This window comes from Semicossyphus pulcher, unplaced genomic scaffold (genome assembly GCF_022749685.1).
Source record: "Semicossyphus pulcher isolate SPU_LCO1_2020_fin unplaced genomic scaffold, fSemPul1.0.p SCAF_1, whole genome shotgun sequence".
Taxonomy (NCBI): Eukaryota; Metazoa; Chordata; class Actinopteri; order Labriformes; family Labridae; genus Semicossyphus; species Semicossyphus pulcher.
This window is the reverse complement of record NW_027211603.1, coordinates 13,468,726-13,492,760: the sequence shown is the minus strand read 5'-3', so window position 1 is coordinate 13,492,760 and position 24,035 is coordinate 13,468,726. Positions and strand designations below refer to the sequence as shown.

Genomic DNA, 24,035 nt, shown 5'->3' with positions numbered 1-24,035 from the left:
CAAGTATGAGTAGGTATAAGGTGACAGGGCACAATGGCTCACTGTAAATGCATTTTGAACAGCGGGAGTTTCATAGTTTGGATGCCATGCTCAGCTTCAGTGCTTGCATATGCTATTATTAAGAAATGATGTTAATAGATTGCAGGTTCAGACTTTTAATACACTATGTTATTAGTTATTTTTGTCTTAATTCACGCACAGATATAACAGATGTAAGTGTAAATAAAACATGATCCAGTAATGAGAGACAGGAGAGGTAATAAACAGTTGAGTTAATATATGAAAACAGAAAAACAGGTCAAAGGTCAAATGTGTGTTTGTAAGCTCCTGTGTATTTGTGAGTTTGTTTATGCCTGCATACGGAAGAATATGCAAGCAATTATATACGTGTGTATGAATGCTGCGTCTATTCTGAACCTTAAAGCTGCAAATCTACTTTCAGCTGGTGGACATGTGTAGGGCCAGATTTAGCTACACACCTGCTATTGGAATAAAAGTAACACAGGCCGCAGGACTATTTTTGGCACCTCTTTAACAAGTTCCCCTTATAGTTGTGTCCTAGTGAGTGAGGGGGAGAGGGTGAGGATCGGGGGTGGAATAGGCTGATACGAGGGTGAGTGGGGGTGTCAAATGGTACCACTTGTGAGACAGCTGAAGTTACTGCAAACAGACACACAAACACCGCGCTCAGTCAACCCGGCAGAAACACCGCTGAAGTTACGTTGTGCATCATGTCAAATTTTAAGGCTGATGTGTGCTTTACTTATATTTAATCTTAACCACACGCTCCTCCATCAACAGGATATAACCGCTTCTGCCCTCATCATGCCCCCTGGATCCATCAAATAGCCTCCCCCCCAGGCCCCCTAAAAACTACTGACCTAATTCACGTTGTCTCTTCCCTTCTGTCTCTGCAGTGCTGAACGGGAGCAGCCACTCTCCTACATCGCTGAACGGTGCTCCCTCCACTCCTAACGGCTTCAGCAATGGGCCGGCCATGTCCTCGACGGCCTCGCTTTCCAACCAGCAGCTCCCGCCGGCTTGTGGCGCGCGGCAACTCTGCAAACTGAAGCGCTTCCTGACCACACTGCAGCAGTTTGGCAACGACATATCGCCTGAGATCGGGGAGAGGGTGCGCAGCCTGGTGCTGGGGCTGGTGGTACGTTGTCATCTTTTTCATGTGGAATTAATTTGATGATTCTTTTAAGTTACACTACTGCACATCTATCCATTACTTTGTTATCTTTTCTCTTACTTTGTATCTAAGTGTGAACATCTGTAAGAGAATAAAGTTTGTTTGTGAGTGACTCTCATGTTCTCTCTCCCTGCTGTCTTGTGCAGAACTCCACCCTCACCATCGAAGAGTTTCACTCAAAACTTCACGAGGCCACCAACTTCCCTCTGAGGCCGTTCGTCATTCCCTTCCTGAAGGTAAATACTTGTGCACAGATTCTTCTGAAGGATAAATCAGGTCTTCAGTTGACAAGCTCAGAGCGCACTGCTGCTGTCCATATGGTCAGCATTCAGGTCTGTGTTTGTGCAGATACTGTATTTATCCTCTCTTCATCCTATTATATCCTAACACAATTGGTTTATATAAAGGCAAGTCGAAAAACCACGTCTTCATTGGTGCATACAGCACATGCAGTAATATGAAGGAAATGGGGGGGATGTGCTTGTGAATGTCCATCGAAAGCAGCGTGAGTGAATGTGTCAGACCCCCTGGCGTGCGATGATCCTCCACATCTGGGACATTGCAGCAATGGCTGTGTTATATCAAGCAGACAGGTCTGAGAGAGCTCTTTGACAGCGCTGACACACACACGCGCGCTCACGATATACACATCAGCCCACCCCAGAGAGGGAGGGAGACACATGGCAGAGGAAGGTGTCAAGGGACCTGTCTTATCTCATCCTGTCTCTCCATCTATCACGTCCTAATCTGGCGTTTTTTCACTCCATCCAGGTCTATCTGGTCTTTATCCCAGCTTGAGTTTGTAGCTCAACACTTCTCCAAATGTACATCTGTTCAATAAATCTATATCCTCCCTGAAAAAACGTTTATAATTCCTAATCCAAAGATGTCCATCTGCCTTCTTTTTTACCTCCATAGGCAAACCTGCCCCTGCTGCAGCGAGAGTTGCTCCACTGTGCGCGGTTGGCCAAGCAGACTCCGGCTCAGTATCTCGCCCAACACGAGCAGCTTCTCCTGGACGCCAACGCCAGCTCGCCCCTCGACTCCTCCGAGATCATGCTGGAGATGAACGAGCACGGCAAGAGGAGGACCCCTGACAGGTAACAAGCATCTCTCTATTAAACACACACACAAAGAAAACGCACACTCACAGACTTCAGATGGACTGTATGAATTATTTGAGGGTATTTCAGAATGCCAAGTGACAAGAGGAGTCTATAAATCCTCTGTGCGGGAGGCGGAAGTCTGGACGGCCCTGATGCCAGGATGAATCTGCCAGCTGTCTGGGAGGGAGGAGGGGGGTAAATGCAGAGCAGGAAAACACAGAAATTGTCTGAGACAGGGAAGAGAGGGTGAAGTACAGTAGACGTCCTCAGCACAACCCAAAGACCAGCAGTGAGCTTTGGCTTTGTCCAAATTTCTCCCCGACGCTCAGCTTTATTTACCCCGCAAGAGAGAATTGACAGCCTTTTTCTTTTCTTCCTTTGTCTCTTTCTGGTGCCGTCCACTTCCTCACCTCTCTCACTTTCTCTCTGACTGCCTGACCTGCGGGCTCCCAGCAGCTGTCCATATGTCAGGGATGTGTCCAGATGGCGATGTGCTGACCGTAACACTGAGCACATCCTGAGCGAGGGGGTGTGGGGAGGGTGGGTGGGTGTGTGGTGGTTTGGATAGGACTAGAGGTTGGAGCTGGAACGTGCAATCCCACTGTAATCCGCACACCTCCGCCTCCCGACCTGTGGTTTATACACAGCAGGCGGAGCTCGTGGAGGGGGGGTGGGGGGGTGGAGGTTATCCGGCTGGGGCAGGGCCTACATCGTGCCAGCTGTTCCTCTGATTTTTCAGATACTAGAGCACGGGATGTGTACGAGTGTGGCTGGCGTGCACAAATATACACAAGGATAAATATGATTACACACACACACACAAACACACACACACAGCACACATCATCTACATGGGGCAGCCCTGCATTTATTCGCCTTTGATCCCCAGGATGATAAAAAGTGATTTCTATCTGAATGCCTGCCTATTGCCATCCAGCTAAACAGATTAATATCAACACTCCCATTTAAACTGTCCAGATGGCTTGCAAACGCTCTCTCTCTCTCTCTCTCTCACACACACACACACACACACACACACACTTGAAGTACACAGACACAAATGAGTGTCACTAAACATCTGCCAAACACACAGCATTCAGCCCATATTGCCCCTTAAGCCCGAGAGCAGGGTGGGAGGGAGAGAGAGAGAGAGTGAGAGACAGAGAGACAGAGAGAGGGAGAAATACTTGCAATCTAAGAGTAGGCTGAGGGATATTCAGATTAAGAGCTTGAGACGCATGGTGTACAGTTGGACTTGGCTTTGTTTGATACATATGGCGTACAGCTGTGCTAAAGCTTTGGAGAGCCGCTGCCTCGCTGAAACTGAACAACAAGCAGCTCTCAGCAGGGAAATGTGTGTGTTTGAATACACCATGTGGGAGTTTGAAGAAAACATGTTTCTGTTTCTAGCTTGAGCCTCCTTGTACACATGTAGTCTACAATAACACTGTGCACTAGTAATATAGCAATAATAACTCATAACAGACGCAAACACAATTGGGCATCAGGAAATTAATCATATCTGTTTATTTGTTTGACATGTTTTACGGTGGGCGTTTTACGTGTGCCTTGATCTAATTTTTAAAGACCAGCTCCAGTCATGTTTTAAGACATATAAAACACTCTGCTTGAAATAATAAATTGTGTCTGATATGTTTTTTCTGCAAAATACATTTAATTGCCTTGTAAAAATCCTCCCAATGTATCTCCTCCTTCTCCCTCATTTAAAAGTCCTGAATCTGCATAGGCCCCGCCCACTATGCAAAGTTCCAACCGCCTCCTGCCATCGTTTAGCGGCAACTTGTCGAAACTTAGCCAGCTTGAAATGTAATAATTAGTAGCAGTAACGTTAACGTCATTAATCAGTAGTGAGTTTGCAAAGCTTACGATGACGGTTACAGATGGCTCGCGCATCGCTGAAGTGGTTGCCATAGGTTACACATAATGATATGCATAGCGCCACCCCGTTCATTAACGGGATTGGCTCCTTAGGTTTGTGACGTCTCAAACCTGCCAATCTGAAAACGTGTTGTTCAGCCTGTCCTTGGTACACTGCAGTTTAAAAGCAGACAGGCCCAGCCATGGTGATGACTGCTCATGTTGTTCCTGATATGTCGTGTAGCACATGAGGAACACCACATGGAGATGTTTACAAAAACCTTTTTTTATACTGGAGGGGGTCTTGAAAGTCATTCAAAGTTCCTTGCTTGTGCATGTTTTCCTGAACTATGAAGTAATGCTCTGGCACTGCATGTCCGGCCTGGCAGAGCCATCCCACAGTTTTCGCATTACTCACTGTGGTCTGGCGAGGCCGTAGATGGACGAGCTGGGAGCTGGGAGAAGCTGAAGTTGGCAGTGAAAAAGTGAATTCTCTTGCTTTATACATTGTTATTATTATGTCAAATTTCTGTGTCTGAATAAAACCAGATTTTTTTGTAAATAAGTGTAGTCATGTAAGCGTCAAAACAATTTCTGACTGGTGTAACTTTAATATGAAGCAGAAGAATCCATTACTGGGTGGACATTAGTGGAATAATGGTTAATGTGGTAGTGGAAACCGAGTTTATGAGGTGTAGTCTGGCTGTGTGTCTGGTGTGAGGCTGTTGCATATTGGCAAATAAACACTGAATTTAACAACTAAAATCTGGTTTGTTGTAGGTCATAATGTACCAAACATCCCACACGTCCCACTGCTTGAGAAATGCTGCAGGCCTTAATTTGCCTCTAACCATTTCAACTTTCATCCCACGATATAATTTCTCTACGGCTGTTTCATGTATTTGTTAACGCAGTAATTTACTCCGGGTCTACTGATTTACAGTTCATTCAATCATGCTTTAACCCACTCCATGTCCTCCTCCACAGGACCAAAGACAGCTCAGACAGAGATGGCCTGCACCCGGAGCACCTCGCTAAGAGACCCTGCACCATCAGCCCCAGCCAACGCTTCAGCCCCAGCACGGGTCTTCCTGCTCACCCGCCTCCCAACGGCCTCTCCACACACCCTCCAAACGGCCTCTCCCACCCGCCCAACCCCCAAATGGGACCCCAGCACTACCGCTTAGAAGACATGGCTCTGGCGCACCAATACAGAGACGCTTACAGACACAATGAACACCGTGAAGCCAGAGACAGGCACCGGCAGACAGGTAGGACAGCTGCGATGCATTCACGGGGTCAGATAAACCTATAGATCTTCAGTCCTCAGTTATGTGGTCAAGCCTGTGGGCATGTGTGTAGATGTAAATGGGGTATATGTGGGGAACAAAGGCCAGTTGTCAGTCCAGTGTGATAATCCTTGTGGCAGTGCGTCTATATAAAGACCACAGCCATACATGCCCATGTGCTACAACTGTGGCCACCATATATGCCTGTCCTCTGCTTTCTTAGCCAAAATGTGTCACTGATTTAGACATGAAGCTTTGGCATAGGCCGACGTGTGCCTGTCTGTTTGGGGTCTGAAACAAACTGCATATGTTATATATCTGACAAAACCTATGTGCTTATCTTTTAGCAGTACATGGCGCCCGCCAAGAGGAGGTGATCGACCACCGTCTGACAGATCGAGAGTGGGCGGAGGAGTGGAAGCACCTTGATAACGTACGTATCAGCGTGTTAGCTATCCATAATTTAAACATCTATTTGTTTCATTCATAAACATAACATAGCAGAGGAAAAACTTACTAGCTCAAATGCAAGCAGGTGATTAAAAGGATAAGATCCAGATGACCTGGAGAGGAACTGTTGACAGAGAGAACAGCCTCTGTCCAAGCTGAGTTAGCATTTAACAGACAGCTGACCTTAGGAGGTCTGTGTCACTGCGGTGCATTAACAACAGACAGACACCTTTCAGGCTTCCTTGCACCCAACTCCATAAAGACAAAATCATGTACACTAGACACAGATACACACACACACACATATACACACAGATAGACACGCACACACAGAAACTAGGCCCCAGATGGAGCTCGAGACCCAGCAGAGAGCAGCTCCAGCTGGGGAGAGCAGCTGAGACAAGAGCTGCAGTCATGGAGAGAACCGGCCAGGCCTGGACCCCTGCCAAATTAGAAACACTTCAGTGAAATAAATATAGCTTACTCAGAGGGGAGGGAGGGAGGGAGGAGGAAAGGAGGCAGAGACACAGAGAGAGGGAAAGATGAATGGGAATAACGATATGGATTGAATGTCAAACATGCTTAACTCATTTAGCAGGACGGGACCGGGTTTGGAAACACGGGCCACTGTGAAAAAAGTGACACTGTTTACAACTGAGGGGGGGGAAAGAGAGGAAATCTGTTGAGCTGGCAGAGAACGGAGCAGAAGGGTGGAAGGAATTGGCTCAACTTTTTCATCAGCAGCCCAGCTGTTACATTATGGTTGCTGTAATGCTCTTAGACATTGAAATTCACTGACAAGCACACAATCCATGAACAGATAGGCAGAGACAGAAACACACGGTCCCTCGCAAACACACACATCTGCTAGGTGGTGTACGTCAAACAGTGTGTAGATTTACAGCAGACGTAACCCTTTCCTTTTGAATTGTCTTTGTTCTTACGGTCTGTGGAGTTTTTTATTGACTTATGAATTCAATTAAAAAAACTCAACTGCTTTTTTGTAGTTTAATGCAGATGGCTGGTTTCTTTTCAGGAGATAAAAGGATTTAGATGGAGCGCTTTAAAACCTCTCTTCCTCATTATGAATGAAGTAAATCCTTTAACTTATACTCACGTTGCTCCACTGCAGCTCTTGAACTGCATCATGGACATGGTGGAGAAGACGCGCCGCTCTCTGACGGTGCTGCGCCGCTGTCAGGAGGCCGACCGGGAGGAGATGAATCACTGGATTCGGCGCTACAGCGACGTGGAGGAGATGAAAAAAGGTGGGAGCAACGGACAGCACTGCCTTCCTCCTCCTCCTCCTCCTCCTCTTCCTACTCCTCACCACAACTCCTCCTCCAACACAGCTAGCAGCAGCGAGGCACTGCCCATAGGAACTTCCTCGGCTGCTGAAAGGCAGACAGGCAGACAGACAGGTAGACAAACACACGCAGGGTATGTTTGGTGAAGCAAAACACTTGTAGCAAGGTGGGCTTATTTGAAATGCTGGAAATGCCAATTTACACACATAAACTCATATTTTCAGCAAATGTACAAATTTAGCTCATACTGTGAGGCAATACAAATCTAGATCTTTAACCACCTGAGTGCGCCCTCATGCTGCAGGCATGCTCTTTCATAATTAAGATTCGTATTCACTTCTAACTCCTGTATTGCCGTTCCCTCCCAGACACGGCTGACAAAGTTGATGACAGCTTAATTGCAAATGTTGGCACACTCGTACTGTTTCAAAGATAGAATTTAAACTATAAGGGAGACTGTTGGATGTCTGTTTGTGTAGAGAGTCCATCACAGTGTGCGCGTATTTGAGACTGAGTGTGTGCCTCTGCTCGTGTGTTTCAGAGATCCACAGAGACTTCTTACACCGGCCTCCCTCAGGATACCTGCCTGAAGAAATCTGGAGGAAAGCCGGTAAGAGCCGAGCATCTTCCTTTTTCTCTCTATTGTCTTCATGATTGACCTCACACACTCTAACAAAACACACACACAATCGCCACCATCAGTCTTCAGGGCTACCTCGCCCTGGCCACAGAGGCAGACAGAGCAGAGGCCTTACAGCCGCAGGTCCATCAGGGCAGACGATTGGAGGTCTTTTGTGTCATTAGGGCTAAATGCCCTCCATCTGTCACCGCTATGAAAGGCCACTGCAGTTAAAGCTGCAGTGAAAATGCTGTCCTGACCTGGCCTGAGACAGGTCGCAGCAGAGCAGCACAGGTTGGAGCCTAACTGGTCCCCATTGTGTTAAGAACCACACATTCGCCCTTCTTTTCATTGTGATTGTTTCCTCACGCACAGAACACACAAGTCTTGATCATTGTTGTTATTTTTGGCCAAAGGGAAGCAGGTGGGAGCGTTGCATTGCATGGGCCTTCTTGTACAGTATACTGCATGTTAGACGGAGCCCATCCCAGGAGTCATCCGGCTCAGCCCTGGTTCCTCCACAGTCCCAGCACTATTATATTGCAGTCATACTCCAAAGCCCTGTGGAGGGAAGATGCTGCTGCGGTCGGCAAAATACTGTGCTGCATTTTCACCAGCAGAAAAAAATCTCTTTTAATTGCAGTTGTTTTTCATACAGGTACTACAAGCATCCCCCTCTCCCCAGCACTAAAGCACCTCCAAAACAGGCAGGGTGAGTAAAATACCTCACTCACAACATCTCACCTCCAGTGTGTATGTGTGTGTGTGCTTGTGTGTGTGTGTGTGTGTGCCACCTCTCTCTCTCTCTCTCTCTCAGCGGCCAGGTAGTCTGCCTGCTGTAGCAGCAGCACCTCTTGGTTTTAATTAAAACCAGACACGTATTCTCTGGTCTGGTTCAGGTTGAGAGACTGCAGCGCTTTTGAAAAATAAGATCTGAAGTGTGAAAAAGCAGACAGAAATAACACGTCTCAGGGACTCGCCAAATCCCTGTGGAATTAAAACGTTAATATTGCTGCCCCCGTGTTTTCCATTAAGTGCTAATTGCCCCAGCATCTGCTATGCAGTCTCCTTGATAAGAATTAATTAAATTTGCAAACTAATCTTAGTGGTGCATGCATTAGGCCAGATAATTGAGAATGCAGATAGTGTTTGCAAGGGAGAGAAGAAAGAAGAGGGGGAGGAGGGGTAGAAGCGAAAGAAAAATGAACTCGGAATGAAACGAAGGATAAAGGTAGAGACGGGATGAGGCAAAGCATTGAGACGTGTGTCTGAGTGTGACTATATGTTGACAGGATTGACTAACTTTTTAGCATATAAGCGTAGGAATCAACTCAGATATGCACACACACATATGTGCACACACAGCCATGCACATAAACACAGCAAAGTGTGTAAAGGCTCCCCCCGCTGCCTATCTTTTTGCACAGTAGTTTGAAACAACTGGAGTGGAGCGGCGAGGAAAAGTGACAGTTATTTATGAGTTCCCTCTCAAACAAACACTGACTGGAGGAAATAGGGAGCAGTGGAGAGAACAATATCAGTCTCACCTCCTACTTGGTTGGCCTAACACACCTGGAGAGCCACTTGTATGTGTGTCATTTGTGCCTAAGTGTGTGTGTGTGCGCCTACATCGAGAGGAGGTGGAGCAGGAGGGAGAAAAATCGTTTAATCTTTAAAAATGATTCTGTCTATGACGGCAGAAGAACGTGAAATATGTATATACGTATATATGGCAACCTATTTCTCCGGTGTGTAATGCAGTATGAGAAATAATGCACTGTACGGTTGTAGTGCACGTTGAGGCCAATAATGAAAGATGGAAAAATGTAATCATTTGCGCCTCTCAAGGCGGAGGGAATGCAGGAAGTTGCTATTTCAGACTGCCATCTGGAAAGCAGTCTACACACCTGCCTGTTGTAAAAGCACATCCTCCTCACTCAAACAGTTTGTGCTTGTGCTGGAAGAACAAGAGGACAACATGATAAAATCTACTTCCTAGGAGGCGCTGCTGTGGTGATTTGAATGCTCATGACTGGGGAAATTACTCACTGTGATCGCTGTTTGGCAATTTCTATTAAAATTATTCACATGACAAGCTTACAATCGAGCAAACAGGGAATCCTAGGATGTTGGATGAACAGCAAAGTTGGTGACAAAAACTTTGCAGACATCTGCTGTTCTCAGCACTGGAAATGATTGTGGCCAGACGTGTCTGAATTAATTATTGAAGTCTGGCTGTTTCCCTTTTCTGGCAGAAAGTTTTAAATCTTGGATGATGTACATCTGTTCGCTGAGATACAACAAGATGGCAGCTTAAAGAGCTTCAATAAAGAATGACGGAGCGGGCGAGATGGGACGACGGTCACATGCACTAACACCTCTCTCGCTCTTTCTCTCTCTCTTTCTCAGAGGAGGCCGTGAACGAGGTGAAGCGACAGGCGATGTCAGAGCTGCAGAAGGCGGTGTCAGACGCAGAGAGGAAAGCTCATGAGATGATTTCAGCAGAGCGCTCTAAAATGGAGCGGGCGCTCGCCGAAGCCAAGAGACAAGCCTCTGAAGACGCACTAACAGTCATCAACCAGCAGGAGGACTCCAGTGAAGTGAGTATCACAGACCCCCCACCACCATTTTGCCTGATATTTCCGAAATTGTTCTCTAACTCTCGACTCAGTCAATCACTCTTTAGCTTCCTTTTCAATGCTCTTTTGGTCCTTACGTTACACTTTACTTTATTCCCCTCATCCCATAAGTTCTACTATATTCTCTTATCCATACAGCTGGTTGCTCGTGGGTTGGTGCTGCATCATGTAGTCATCATTATTGCAAAAGCAGTCCAGTTGTCTGAGCACATTAAAGTAGACAGGGCCAGATGGTTGGAGCAGAGTGCCAGGCTGAGGCCATTACAGAGCAGTTGACCACCACCTGCTGGTAACACAGACCAGTGGCGTTTAAGATTTTAAATCAAATCCTTCTGCAAAGAGAAGCAAAACATTAAGGAGAGGACAAATAAACTAGATTATAAAAATGGCTTATTTAATGTTTCAATATAAATTTATGTTAGAATGAGAGACTTTTTATCTCTGGGACAAAAAGAGACTTATTTTTATCAACCCACTCTCTCCCCACTGTCTCAACAGAGCTGCTGGAACTGCGGGAGGAAAGCCAGCGAGACGTGCAGCGGCTGCAACACGGCGCGCTACTGCGGCTCCTTCTGCCAACACAAAGACTGGGAGAAGCACCACCACGTCTGTGGTCAGGGCCTGCAGGGGCTGCCGGGGGGCAGCAGTGTCCCTCTAGGCACGCCCTCCTCCTCCTCAGCGTCCTCCAGTGCGCCCCCCACCCACTCAGAGAGCACTCCTCCAGGACCCCTGTCCTTGGTGGGCCAGAGCAGTATTGCGGGAGGGGCCGGCAGCGGCAGTGGAAGTGTCTCTGCCAGCCCCAAGGAGAGCAGTTCCAGCAGTGCCTCTCGCTCCACGACTCCAGCTACCCCCGCCCTGCTGGACGCCACCTCTCGCTGACGTCGTCGCCTCCCTGCATACTGATGCGACAGTGCTCACACTCCACACAAAACCAAACTGAGGAATCTTCATCGCACACTGCTCCCTTTCCTCCTCCCTTACTTCACTCCTTATGTCCCTCTTATTCTAAGCTCTTTTAAAAAATCTTCTCACTACCTGATGATAGACTGTCGCCCTCCCCCAAAAGTACTTGTTCTGTCTTTGTCTCTTTTACAGCCACAAATACAAAGATTTCAGCCTGGGGTTCAGTGTAGTGGAAAGCATGCAAAGTGTCTCCTCTTGCTGTGTTCAGTCACAGAAACATATCAGAACATGAGCTTTGACTTGAAGATGTGACTTAGATGTTCCCTCAGTAATGTTAGCGCGTTAAATGCTGTCCGCATGAGGACACGAGACAAGGGCTGTGGGAAGGAAACATTGATGAGGGGGATGAGTAGACCGATTAGCACTTGGATTGGATTTCCCTTTAATTTAGCACCAATGAGAAAGCAGCCCTGAGATGTGCACTACCAGTTAAACCAGTTCACTGATGTGGCACTTATTCTACAGTGTCCGAAAGGAGACAGAAAATGAACACCATACCTTTTTTCAAATGCATGAGGGAAGGGGAAAAACCTGTGATGTGATAAATTCCTCAGAAACACAGCTTAGTATTTATGAAATGTTTCTTTCTGGCTTTAAGGGAAAATAAAGAAAGTCCAAATATTCTAAATAAAGAATAATAGTGATGATGATGCTGATGATGATAACATTAATAATATGAAAATAAATTAACTTTAAACTGCTAACTACCTTGCTAGCGAGCCAAGAAAATCTACACCGGACTCACCTCTCTGCACCATTGTGAACCCAAATGAATTCAAAGATGAAAAATAACATGATCCAAACCTTTGTATTACACTGCCAAAGTGAGTAAGTAAGCGATAAGGAGAAGCACTCATCTTATAACCAAACGCAAAGCAACATCACCTCCTCAGCAGATAAGCCAGCCCTGAGAGGACGGGGCTGCAGAGAGGCTGCAGAACGGGACCCAGAGATAGTCAGACATTCAAAAAAATAACAAAACTGTGACCTGCTTTGATCTGCAGCCGCCTCCTGCAGTCTGGACAAAACTACAGCCAGTCCTCGGCGATGGCCCAGACTAGTGAATATGGACGATGCTGTGAACTTGCCTAAAAGAAGGACTAAAGGAAATGGATGGAAACCCTGCCACAGTGTGATTTTATTGTGAATGGTTACAGAGAGGACAAAGAGAAAGAAGAGGAAAGGAAAAGCTACACAGCCTCAAAGGAGATGAAGATACAAAACTGGCAAAGGAGCTGCCAAAAAACCTCAAAACAAGCTTGAAAACATTGTCCAAGAAGGCTTTGCATACTACAGAGACGTATGGGAAGATTGTTTGTAAGTCGTTTTTTTTAAAGCTCCACAACGGGGGAGATATTTCAAGGAATTGCTGTTACCTTTACATTCACTTCCTCCTTTTCCAAAGCATGATAAACAGATTAAAGAGCCTAGTGGAGGGCGGCGTAGACTTGGTTCTCCTCTCTCTTTCTACCTCCCCTCGCCCCACACCTCCCTTCTAAGCTCTTCCCCCGACTACTTGACTCAAGTCTGTCCCCCATCCCGGCCTGCTTTGGACAGAGCCTCAGAGCAGTCACTTGGGAAGGGTTCAAACCTGCTTGTAGATATTGTTCCTCTTTCAAATTTCAATAATGTCTCTTGTCGCTGATGTCCATATGTGCTGCCCTTGTGTATATCCAGAAAGATGGACTTTGTTTTGGTTTTGTTACCTTTCAGTTTCCTCCTTTAAGTTTGGGCCGAGCAGTGAAGTCTGTGAGAGGAAGCCCCACATTATTGTTTGATTTGTTGTATCTATATTAATGAGATGAAACCCCTCTTGTAGAATATTTTGTATTGCTCGCATTGTAAGACAGTGAGAGGACGGAGGTGCAATATGAAGAGAATTCAGCTACTGAATGGAACCTCAGCAACTGCCCATAGGGTGTCATATAATATAGATACATATAAATATATTTAAAGTAACATCAGTAACTTAATGTGAATGTACATAGTATTTAAAGAGGTCCAAAAATGTGTTTGCCAAATAACAGAAACCTTTAAAGTTTAATGTCCACGATATGATTTTCTCACAGTACATCTGTTTCTCAAATTGATCAATTTTTCTTGTTTCTCTTACACAAAAAAAAACGTTAAATTTTCCGTTGAATCAAAGTGTCACGTGACCCTGAGTTGATCCTAAAGTGGCTCCATACAGGACCACAATGCATGTAGCTGAATGTGGATGAAAACAGATTCAGGGTGAATGGACACTTTTACAACATTTTCTAAATTAATACAGTTTGTTTATGTTTTACTTTAATCCTCTAAATTTGGATTGGATGGTAAATTTGGGACTTAATGATGTTATTGTTATGTGCTTCATTCACCCCAGGTCAGTTTACATCCTGCATGAGGGGACTCAACAGTTTGTAATCACAGATAGGCCCAAATATAATCGATACTGAGTTTCATCCCAAATCTGATGTATCATGTCAAGTGTTCTGTTTGTCTTCTCAGCCACTGCAGTGACCCTCTCTCTTGGTCCTCATCAACCTGTGTGTGTGTGTGTGTGTGTGTGTGTGTGTGTGTGTGTGTTAGGAGTGTTTGTTTCCCCCGAGGTGCACGCCAAACCATGACAGTAGCATTAAGTGATCCGCCAGTGTTAAGCTACACAAAACTTACAACCTAATTTTGATACACAATCTTTGAAATGTTGCTTTTTTTTCCACCACTGATTATTATTTATTTGTTATGATGCTATTTGGGCATAAGCTAAAAATCTGAGACAGGTTTTTATTTTTAGATTTTCTTTCGGATTTGTTTTGTTTTTAAGCCCCTCCCATAACCTCTGCTAAACACCTGTATGTTAAACAGTGTCAAGGCCTTTACTGTTAGCAACAGAAGGCCTGTAGCATCCACACATGTAATATTGATCAGTGTAAAACCTACATGGCTGGCCTCATACACACATGGACCAAACTAGAAAAAAAACTAAAATTCAGCTTTTTCTGCTTTTTGTTCATCAACAGATGGATAAAGTTGATCTTTTTTTGTGACTATCTGAGACATATAATTCAAATGGAATAAGCTACAAGGTACCCTGCGTCTGCGTGTAGCATCTATGTATGTGTGTTATGATTACCTTGATTTGGTGTTGACCTCAGCCTTTTCGTGTCCTTTTCCCCCCGATGTGTAATTCCTCCACTACGACCACAGACCACTCTTCATACCCCCCTCGCACTAGCTACCTCCTGTGACCATACAGCTAACCACCAGGAGAGGTTGACCTGGACTTTGAAAAGCTGGGCTGAGAGCAGACATGGAAACGCACGTTCAAAAGCAAACGCATGGATCTGAAAAAGAAGAGTTGAAAGGAATTGCCATTAGTCATAATGTAGAGGAATATTTAATATCACCAGACTTCACCTTATCGGATCACATCCACTAACCAAACTGATACAGCTGGAATTTATTATTAGGTACACATGCAGTCAGACCTGCATGTTACCAAACTGAACACAGACTCAACCATGACATGCCATTTGTTGTCCAAAACCAATAAAAGCACAGACCAAAGTACTCCTGCATTGCCATAGTGTGGCTTTGACACAGTGTGTATCGACAGACCAGAAATAATAAGGTTAGAGCTCCACTACACCACTTAACCAAAGTGTCTGAAATATACACAATCAGGGCACGAGAGCGGAGAGCGCGCTGAATTAACCGGCTGAGTTTCAATTGTGTAGACTCCTTATTCAAGCAATCAAAGCGCTTGTTGTCTACACATTGAATTTGTGCTTCTGTAAAAATAATAGAAGCATTTCCTTTTGGAAAAGCCTGCTGATTGCGTGTTCTTACAGTTACAAAGCCTTGCAGAGATAAAACGACTACATGCTGGGTGTGTGTGTGAGTGTGAATGTTGGTGTGTGTGTTTTTGTATAAAAAAAAATATCCTTTTTTTTCATGTCTCTGTACAAACTACTTGAAACCTTCAGAGCTTTAATGAAACATCCCAGACAGACTATAGTGGCAGATCAATTCACAATATGTAGCAACAGCTTTGTGCAGTAAAATATCACATTTGCGTACACTATAAAACAACGTTGTGATGGCAGTTCCTTTCTACTCTAAGTTTTTTTGTGCGTGCCTCCTTGTCTGCAACTCAGCCCTCAGAAAAACTAAACAAAACCAAACCCAATAGACCTGTTATAAAAGACCAAAATACAACCAAAAGCTACACGTTTCATCTGCAGATTTCACTTTGGTTAAGGTTTTTATGTTTGTTCATAAAGTCATGAAACAAATGAGATTCGTGCCGAGGTGTCGTATACTTTCTCTGTGCAGATATTATAGATGGCAAACGCATAAGGGCTCTGCTGTTGTGAATACCATCCGAGGGTCTCTGAATACTTTACATCAGCCACTTTTCTATTTGTTTAACTATGTACATGATATGGGCAAAACGCATGTTTAGAAAAGGCAAATATTAGCAGGTTGGCATTTGTCTCTCCCTACCCCGACCAGTAACTCTACCAATGAAGTTTGGAGGCTCGTCTGATGTGACGGGGCCACGTCCTTCCTGTGAAACAGGCACTGATGAACAGCTACAGGAGAAAGCTAAAGAGGCAAACAGTGGATACAGCACTTGTTTTCCCAAAAGCCATGGCTCAGGATGGTCCTGTTTTTACCTTTACATGAATTGAAAAAAGGTTTATGGTTTTATATGTGTAGGGAAGCATTCTATACTGTATTGTGCAATACATTATTACAGAAAAAACATGTTTCTGTAGGAAAGGTTGGCGCTTTGAAGATCTTTTTCCGTTTGTTTTATTTCCCTCTTCAAAAGGTCCTGTTGCCGTTTTTAGATGAAGTTAACTGTGCCAGAAGAATTAAATTCTGATTTGTATTTATTTCTTGCATGCTTTCCTCCCTGTTGCTAATACCGCTCTTTAACTGTTCGCTCTGTTGGATGTGTGAAGCTGTAAAACATTCTAATTCAGGTTATTGTCTGTGTTGAACAATGTAACTGTGTAATTAAAACATGAAATGAAGTATTCATCACTCTTGTTGCTTTTCTTCTTCACACTCTGAGATGACAACCTCAAAACAGGAAAAGTATCTATTGTTACTGAATCATCACTAACACAAAGGAATTATGAAAACTTCAGACACCATATGATTACATCCATTCATGTCTACAGACATGTGATCTATACATCTAAATACCATACTGAAAAACCAGTATAATTATGATGCATCTTTGTAAAACTATATTCAAACACTCTACACTCAAACATAACCATTATTTATTTATTTTAAATAATAATGGAGATCCCAAAGTTGGTTTTAGAGAAACTAAGACATCTAGAATATTTCCATTTGATGGAATTGAGCAGCCATAAAGATGTGGTGGTATTTGAGTAACATGTAATATACAATATAGGTTCACTGAAGACTTAGAAAAAGTGAATATATGTAACTTCAAGACTGATCAACAACAAGACAATGTATAGTGAGAATCCAGCGGGGCTTTAAGCCATATTTCAAAGGTAAACAACACATTTGATAACCCATTAGCTCATATTAGACAACAGCTAATGCTAGCATTGGCTAAGTTTACCATTTGATAGTGTGACCCAAAACAAAAGCAAAGTATCAGTTCATTCTAAAATATCAATGCACAGCTTGTGAACATTATTTAAGCCAGAAATAAAACATACTGTACCTTTTCTATTAGAAATTTTAGCTATGACATTTTAGAGTGCTAATGTGCTTGCTTACTGTCATGGCTAATTGGGGCGTTTAAACCAAGCCTTAATTAATACAATCAGTAACACCTGTGCTTTTGCTGCAAGAACAAGTCAAAATGGCTGCTTAGTAAAAGCGTATTATCTATTCCTTGACGTGCGCCTACGTGACGTTTTTTAATTTGACAGTCTTGTAATATTTCTTAAGAATAAAGAGTTAATTAAGAGTAATTAAGAGTGAGTTGAAATGACCAAATGACACACAAATAGTACCACATTTATCAAAGAAAGAATTAGAGCATTTACAGCCACTGAATGTAGGTCTCACTATTTGTTATTTTACAGCTGTAAATTGCAGTGGCGAGGTGTGGAGGGATTGGATGAGAGGAGGAGGGCCCCTTGTAGCTGCGCCACTGGGCTGCAGAAACCCTCCCACCGCGTCTCTCTCACGTGCGCGCCAGTGTCAATCAATCCAGCGCGTCATGAGTCTCATTCACAGGTGATATCTATTAGCTTACCTCATATGCTATCAGGTGTCGAGTCTGCGGACCATCAAACCGTTTTCTTACTGTGAAAGATATTTCATGAGGAGGCTTTGGCGAGTTGCAGTCGGCTTTGCAGATGCCATGTTGGAGCAGTGAGCTAATAAGCATGGCGGAAAATCATCTGGAGTACGGCTACCTGGAGGGCGAGTCCATGGGGGAGCATTTCGCCGAGGACCCGGTGGGTAGCATTGTGTTAGCAGTGAATGTAAAGGATGCTCCTGTCGCGTGTGTTCATGCACAGACACATACGTAGGGCGACAAAATGAATATTGTTGCGTTGGACCAGCAATCGCAAGTATATGCTATGTAGTATCATTCGTTTATAAACGCTATGTGCAGGGGACGACATCACTGAGCCACATCCAGGATAACATGCTGGATGCATGGAGCCAGTCAGGTGCACTGCATTGTGGGTTAAGCACTGAAATAAGCGATTGTACAAGCCTTTTTTTAAAGGTATGGGTATATTGTCCTCAAACCTTAGGCCAGCTACATGTAAGTCCATGATACATGATCAAATATCAGTGTTCATTCATTCATTACCGTCTATGTCAACATCCTTGAGAGCACTTTGTGCTTTCATTAGATATCAAACAATACAACGTCCTCATGGTCATTTCATTTTCAGATATTAAACCTATACCTTCAGATTTTTATTCTTTCTATGCATATCCATAAGAAGGAGGCATAACTCTTTCTTTTAAGGTAACAACCGGTACACAAATTGGTTACAGTAAAGCTTGCAGTATATTATGATAAAGGGTGACCACAAGCTAACAGAGCAACTTCAATGCTCCTGATCATGAACTCCACAGGAAAAAACAATTCTTAAGAAAATGTTTCCTTAGTTGGAGATCTGATTATGCATAATAAGTGTTTAAAGCTCCTGTGAGGAACTTTCGGTTTATGTTGATTTTGGCCCCCCCTGTGGACAAAGCTGTACCTCTCATCTCTTTGCTGATTTTGTTCTGTACATGCTTAAGAGGTGATTTTTAATAAAAAAATCACATCCTGCTTTCATTTAAAAGTCATAGGTATCACTCGCTTTATTTTATTGCCCTGGAAAATGTAAACAAAGGCAGCATGCAGTTAATAGACGCGATTAACTGCATGCTGACACCTACCCCCCGCCAGCAGTTTCAGATATTGAAAATAACTATATAATCAATCTTGTCACTGATGGTGTGTTTTGCTTTTGTAGGTCATATAGAGTTATCAGAAGTAATTTCAGTCTTTGTCATAACCAGTGAAGAACTTTTAATCAACTTTAGATCTGATGTCTTTGAAGGTAACAGCATGAAGCATTAAGTTATCCCTTCTGCCCTTGGAAGCATTTTAAGCAATTATTTGTCCCTACACATTCTTTCTGGTTTCCTTTTATCAAGACTGGCCTCCAGTGTAGTTTTTTGCCTCATGTCACAGTACCCTTATGTTCTTCTTTCTGTGCCTGTTTGTCACAGGAGCTGGCGGCCATCAAGGCCAGGGTTCAGGAGCTGGAGATGGAAGAAGAGTCGGAGAGACTGAAGGAGGAGGAGGAGAGGTGTGATGTAGGGGAGATGCAGCTCCTGACGAGCAGCCCCCGACCTGGTGAGACAGCCCGGGGTTCTTATCCGCCCCATGGTTTGTTATTGTGTCATATTGTTGTATGGCTAAATACTGATTATGCATTTGGGGAGCCTCGACAGCGTATTACTGGCCAGGTGTGTAGCATCGCAGCCTCCAGGCAGGTGAGGTAAACGCATCCTTCACCATCTGGCCAACACCTGGGACACTTCACATGTGCCTCATCACTGCCCAATGAGACGAAGCAGCAAGCCCCACAGAACCAGAAGGGTCCTCCTTGCTGCCTGTGGCTATTTTCTGCCTCTGTGCGTCTCCTCATCCCTTTCAACCCCCCTCTTGGTTCCTCCTCAGAACATGGATGTAATTAGAGGGGGAACCAGATTCTTTGAACATATGTGTTGTCCAAGAATATGAAAGAAATAGGATAAATAGGAGAAGTAATCAGTGTGTATTTCAGCCTGTCTAGCCAGTTCCTTCCTTTTTATCCAGTATGCAAAAGGAGTCTATACAAATATTTTTTTTCTCCACAGGACCTTTCTACAACATGACCCCCGAGGAGAGGATAGATGCAGACAACAGATCAGTCTACGTGGGAAATGTAAGACTTGTATATCTGTCTTTTCTTTATACTGAGCATATGTTCTTTCACACATCTTATCTGACACACTGTTAAACTAATTTTCCAGGTAGACTATGGAGCTACAGCAGATGAGCTGGAGATCCATTTCAACGGCTGTGGTCCCGTTAACCGAGTTACCATCTTGTGTGACAGGTTCTCAGGCCATCCGAAAGGGTCAGTTCTGTATACATTTGGTTTGATACATGACGCTGGTTGACATAGAGTACATATAAAAGCATGCTGTGATTAAAGGTTATATGTTGTTTCTCTTTCCCTTTCTCAGCTTTGCCTACATTGAGTTCTCTGATCGGGACTCTGTACACAGTGCCATTGGTTTACATGAGACCTTGTTCAGAGGAAGAGTCCTTAAGGTGAGGAGCATTACATTTAATGTTAGTCACATGAGAGTGCATTGGTTGCACACACACAGCCTACAGAACCCTGGGTACTGACAACACTATATTTTCGGGTACACAGAGATTGACAGCTTAAGCCGCTTTCCCACTGGTCAAAAAAATCCGCTAACAGCTCCAATGGGCATTGATGTCAACACGCTAATCTCCTACCCCTTTCCTGCACGATGCTATGCTCTGTCGGTAACTTCTTCAACTCCTTGTCATCTCAGCTACAAATTTCGCCCGTCTCCGTCGAAGCGGCGCTCGAACGTCGTTCCAAGTTTGTCAGCACCGAGTTTTAGAAACCGACTGAATGAGTAATAGATACAATAAAGACCTAACCATCGTAACATCTTCACTGTTTACTAACCCTGTTTCAGGCGCGTTTGTAATGTTAGACGGTGACCCAGCAGAAAAGAGACCGACATATACTTCACTGGCAATGGGAAAAGAGACAATCTGCATTTATAAACGGGTCTTCCTGGGTCTGCAAAACCTGCGTCAACATGCTAATTTTGGTGGGAAAGAGGTATTAGTTTGATTTTACAGGGAAACTGTTTTTAAATGGAGATTTCAAATGTTAGAGTTCAAGTGATGCCCATATATGGACTGAAATTAGGCCGCTTCCTCTTATCATGATTCATAATTCCCCCCCCTGTTGTCCTGTGCACTGCAGATAATCTTACTCATTGTTTGGTGAAAGTACAATCAAACCTAAAAGGACATGAATTTGATGTTGACTTAATTTTCACTCCTCTTTGTTGCTGTTTAAAACAAACCAGTCACGGCACCCTTTTTAGTTTCTTTTTCCATGCTTTTTGCTGGACTTTTTAATGTAAATAAAAACTGCTCGAGACTCTTCGGCTATTCTATCAGTGTTGAACAGCAAACATTAATTTAAACAGATCAGTAACCCGAAACATTACAGTAAAAGTCAGTGTTTTGTGGCTTGCAGGTAATGCCCAAGAGGACCAACATGCCAGGCATCAGCACTACAGACAGGGGAGGACACAGAGGCGGCCACTCCAGAGGGGGCAGAGGCAGAGGGGGTTACCGTCCACCCCGATACCAGAGCAGCTCTCGAGGCAGGTTCAGGTACCAGTCAACCAGGCCACAACATCAAACTCCCCACCCTTATTACGGAGGCCCCACAGTGGGAAAGAGACAGTGGGGACACATGGACTACCACGAACAGATGCCTAAACGTTACCCATGTCTTCTTCTCATCACCCCGCCTTCAGAGGAGCTGGGGGCAGGGGCGAGTGGACAGCACTACCCTCAACAGCGCTAGCACCACCCACAGCAGTCATACCACAGTGGGTGAAAAGAACTGATGATTTTAAAGAAGTGTTTCCAGGCATTACTGAATTGAGCATCATGTGAGAGAGGCAGGATCGAAGACATGACTTTTTAAGTTGCATCCCTGCATCAGTCCTTCAAGTATTTGACAGTTGAACAATGAAGACTGGGGTCCGAGGTGTTGCATTTTGAGCTTCTGTTGCTGTGAATGCATGGGACAATTCTCAAATTGTTAAGCAGTTTGCGTCTCTTACCGTTTTTACAAATTGATGCGAATGTATTGTTTCTGCCTGCAATGTAATGTATAAATCCTCCCTATGTATAACTTATAAGTTCTTTGCTATGTAAGTGAATGAATAAATAAAACAATGACCGGTAAAATAACGAAAATGCAGTGACATGAAACAATAACGTTTTATTTCTTATTTATTACATTAATCAAGGCAACATGTAAAAAAACAAACTGTGGATTAAGGGTGTTCTGTACAGTGGATGTTCAGAGGAAGCAATGTCAGCCGGTTTGCACCATCATTCCAGATACGATGCCATCAAAGGCCCTGCAAAATGATTGGTCAGAAATGATTAAAAACATCACTAATTCAGGTAAATATTTGTAAATAAGTTTCATAAATTAACTCACTTAGACTGAATAGAGTCCCCAGGATTGTGGAACGGGTTGCACATCACGTCCGTAAAAGAGTTGTGTAATTTTCTGAACATCTGTAACAGAAAAAATCTTTAAGCTCTAACAATGTTAACCAGCATGTCACAGCTTGTGTTGTTGTGTGCATACTCCTCCTTAATTCTGCTCAGATAAGTGCACTGAAAAGGGGCAGAAAAGCTCTTTGTATATAGAGAAAAAAAGTGATATTTGAGCAGCTATGCTTTAATTAGCTTACATGATTGTATCCATAAATTTATTAAAGTCACTGTGGCCAACGCAAGTAGAGATGAGGCTCAGGGCAACACAATATCATTCAGTAAAAACACAAAAAATACTGTGCCACAAAAGGAGTATAGCTTCTAGTTGTGTAACGAACAAAACACAAATAGCTTCGGAGAATTATGCTTTTTAGGCTGCATTTGTTTATAATTAAACAAGCAATAAACGTAGTCTCAACTTACACTTCTAATTTCATTGTCCCGTAATGATGTATTTGATGAGTCCACGACGATGACAAATTTCACCTTGGAGTTGGTAACATACCCATATCTAGTTCATCAGTTAAAGATATTTAAGATGTTTGTTTTTCTTAACTAGTTTTTCAGTTCATATGTCACATTTATATGTACTTAAAATACCACATCTCTTCATTGTGCAATAATATGCTATCCCTAGTAAAAGACTATTTTACAGTAGGTGCAGGGATACACTGACATACCCTTTCTTTGTACAAATACGATTCATTCTCGTACCCTTAACATCGAGATTAAAACCATTCTACAGCTCCAATAGCTGAAATGTAACGTTCTTGATTAGTAGAGGTTTGTACATTTAGTTGTTTTTCATATGTTATAGACATATGTTAACAATCTTGCACAGTCTAAACCTTGTAATATGAAGATGATCCAAGTCGAAGATAACTGTCGCGTGGATCACGTCTTTTGGGTTTCCTAACTAAGCCTTAAACAACAAGGATACACTTTGTAGTCTTCAGTGGGATAGAGCAGACCCAGGTACAGCTCTCTCTGGTCTCCCAAAGATTTGCCCACAGCTGAGATCTTCTCCTCCACCACATCCAGAGAGGTGTGCACTGTGTAATGAAACTTCAGCTCATTTTGAGTGGGCACACTGCGGATATACAGCGGGTAGTTCTGGGAAATGATATTAAGAACACAGACACACATCATCATCATCCTGTTAAAAGGACTAATTTTGTGGCAAACTGTACAGAAGCCAGCCTAAGACACTGCTAATGCTGTTAGCTATTAGCTCTGTTTGGATGTTTCAACCATCAGGCATACGCAAGAAGCTGACATTTACTTAGAGAACACACATAAGAATAAGAAATATACATTAACATTTAAAAAGAGGCAGTAGATAAAGCCTGTGACATTTAACAACAGCAATTATTACCTCTTTCGCGATCACTGCTATGCACACCGCCATGTTATCTTCCTCTGAGCTGTCAGATGCTGTCACGTGATGTGGTTCGTTCAATGTTGTTGGAAAAGTGGGTACACCGAGGCATACCTGATTTTAATATATAGTTAAGAAACCGTGTGTTTTACCTGAGTTGTTTATTTATACTATAAGTATTAAATCTTAATCAGCAAAATGCTTTGTAACATGGTGAATTTTTAATGTTATTTTCGGCCATTTTTGAATTGATAATCAAACATAGATCCGGAGTCCATGAACGCACCACACTAGTAATAGTAATACTTTTGCGGTTTTTATTTACAGTTTAACTATTTATTGCGAATTTATAATGCTACCATATG

General features: G+C 43.5%; 3 protein-coding genes across 5 annotated transcripts in view; 2 read left to right on the top strand and 1 right to left on the bottom strand.

Moving 5' to 3' along the window:
• The window catches only part of cbfa2t3 (CBFA2/RUNX1 partner transcriptional co-repressor 3), a 41,068-nt gene extending 24,602 nt beyond the window's left edge, over positions 1–16,466 (top strand). For 2 of the 3 annotated variants that reach the window (XM_069657871.1, XM_069657872.1), the window contains exons 3-12: positions 918–1,159; positions 1,342–1,431; positions 2,114–2,295; positions 5,167–5,450; positions 5,816–5,901; positions 7,051–7,339; positions 7,767–7,835; positions 8,503–8,556; positions 10,254–10,444; positions 10,982–16,466. In XM_069657871.1, the coding sequence (XP_069513972.1) occupies positions 918–1,159; positions 1,342–1,431; positions 2,114–2,295; positions 5,167–5,450; positions 5,816–5,901; positions 7,051–7,339; positions 7,767–7,835; positions 8,503–8,556; positions 10,254–10,444; positions 10,982–11,362 (1,868 nt within the window). In that variant the 3' untranslated portion in view covers positions 11,363–16,466. The remainder of the gene's footprint in view (positions 1–917; positions 1,160–1,341; positions 1,432–2,113; positions 2,296–5,166; positions 5,451–5,815; positions 5,902–7,050; positions 7,340–7,766; positions 7,836–8,502; positions 8,557–10,253; positions 10,445–10,981) is intronic. The other variant, XM_069657873.1, reaches the window with a different exon arrangement.
• Positions 16,467–17,659: 1,193 nt separating this feature from the next.
• pabpn1l (PABPN1 like, cytoplasmic) lies at positions 17,660–21,980 on the top strand. The gene is made up of 6 exons (XM_069657882.1): positions 17,660–17,892; positions 19,175–19,301; positions 19,808–19,875; positions 19,964–20,070; positions 20,180–20,267; positions 21,247–21,980. Exons 1-6 carry the CDS (start codon positions 17,791–17,793, stop codon positions 21,580–21,582), a joined length of 828 nt encoding a protein of 275 aa, XP_069513983.1. The 5' UTR covers positions 17,660–17,790; the 3' UTR covers positions 21,583–21,980.
• A 5-nt stretch (positions 21,981–21,985) lies between these two features.
• On the bottom strand, positions 21,986–23,721 carry trappc2l (trafficking protein particle complex subunit 2L). The gene is made up of 5 exons (XM_069657887.1): positions 23,668–23,721; positions 23,233–23,405; positions 22,716–22,803; positions 22,231–22,310; positions 21,986–22,147 (listed from the first exon to the last, which is right to left on the bottom strand). Exons 1-5 carry the CDS (start codon positions 23,698–23,700, stop codon positions 22,102–22,104), a joined length of 420 nt encoding a protein of 139 aa, XP_069513988.1. The 5' UTR covers positions 23,701–23,721; the 3' UTR covers positions 21,986–22,101.
• Positions 23,722–24,035: the final 314 nt, after the last annotated feature.

Coding starts and splice junctions, on each gene's coding strand:
- trappc2l (XM_069657887.1), bottom strand. CDS start 23,700: ATGGCGGTGTGCATAGCAGTGATCGCGAAAGAG. Junction 23,406..23,667: donor TAGCAGTGATCGCGAAAGAG/GTAATAATTGCT, acceptor ATCATTTCCCAG/AACTACCCGCTGTATATCCG. Junction 22,148..22,230: donor GGGGACTCTATTCAGTCTAA/GTGAGTTAATTT, acceptor ATCATTTTGCAG/GGCCTTTGATGGCATCGTAT.
- pabpn1l (XM_069657882.1), top strand. CDS start 17,791: ATGCCATGTTGGAGCAGTGAGCTAATAAGCATGGCGGAAAATCATCTG. Junction 17,893..19,174: donor AGCATTTCGCCGAGGACCCG/GTGGGTAGCATT, acceptor TGTTTGTCACAG/GAGCTGGCGGCCATCAAGGC. Junction 19,876..19,963: donor GATCAGTCTACGTGGGAAAT/GTAAGACTTGTA, acceptor CTAATTTTCCAG/GTAGACTATGGAGCTACAGC.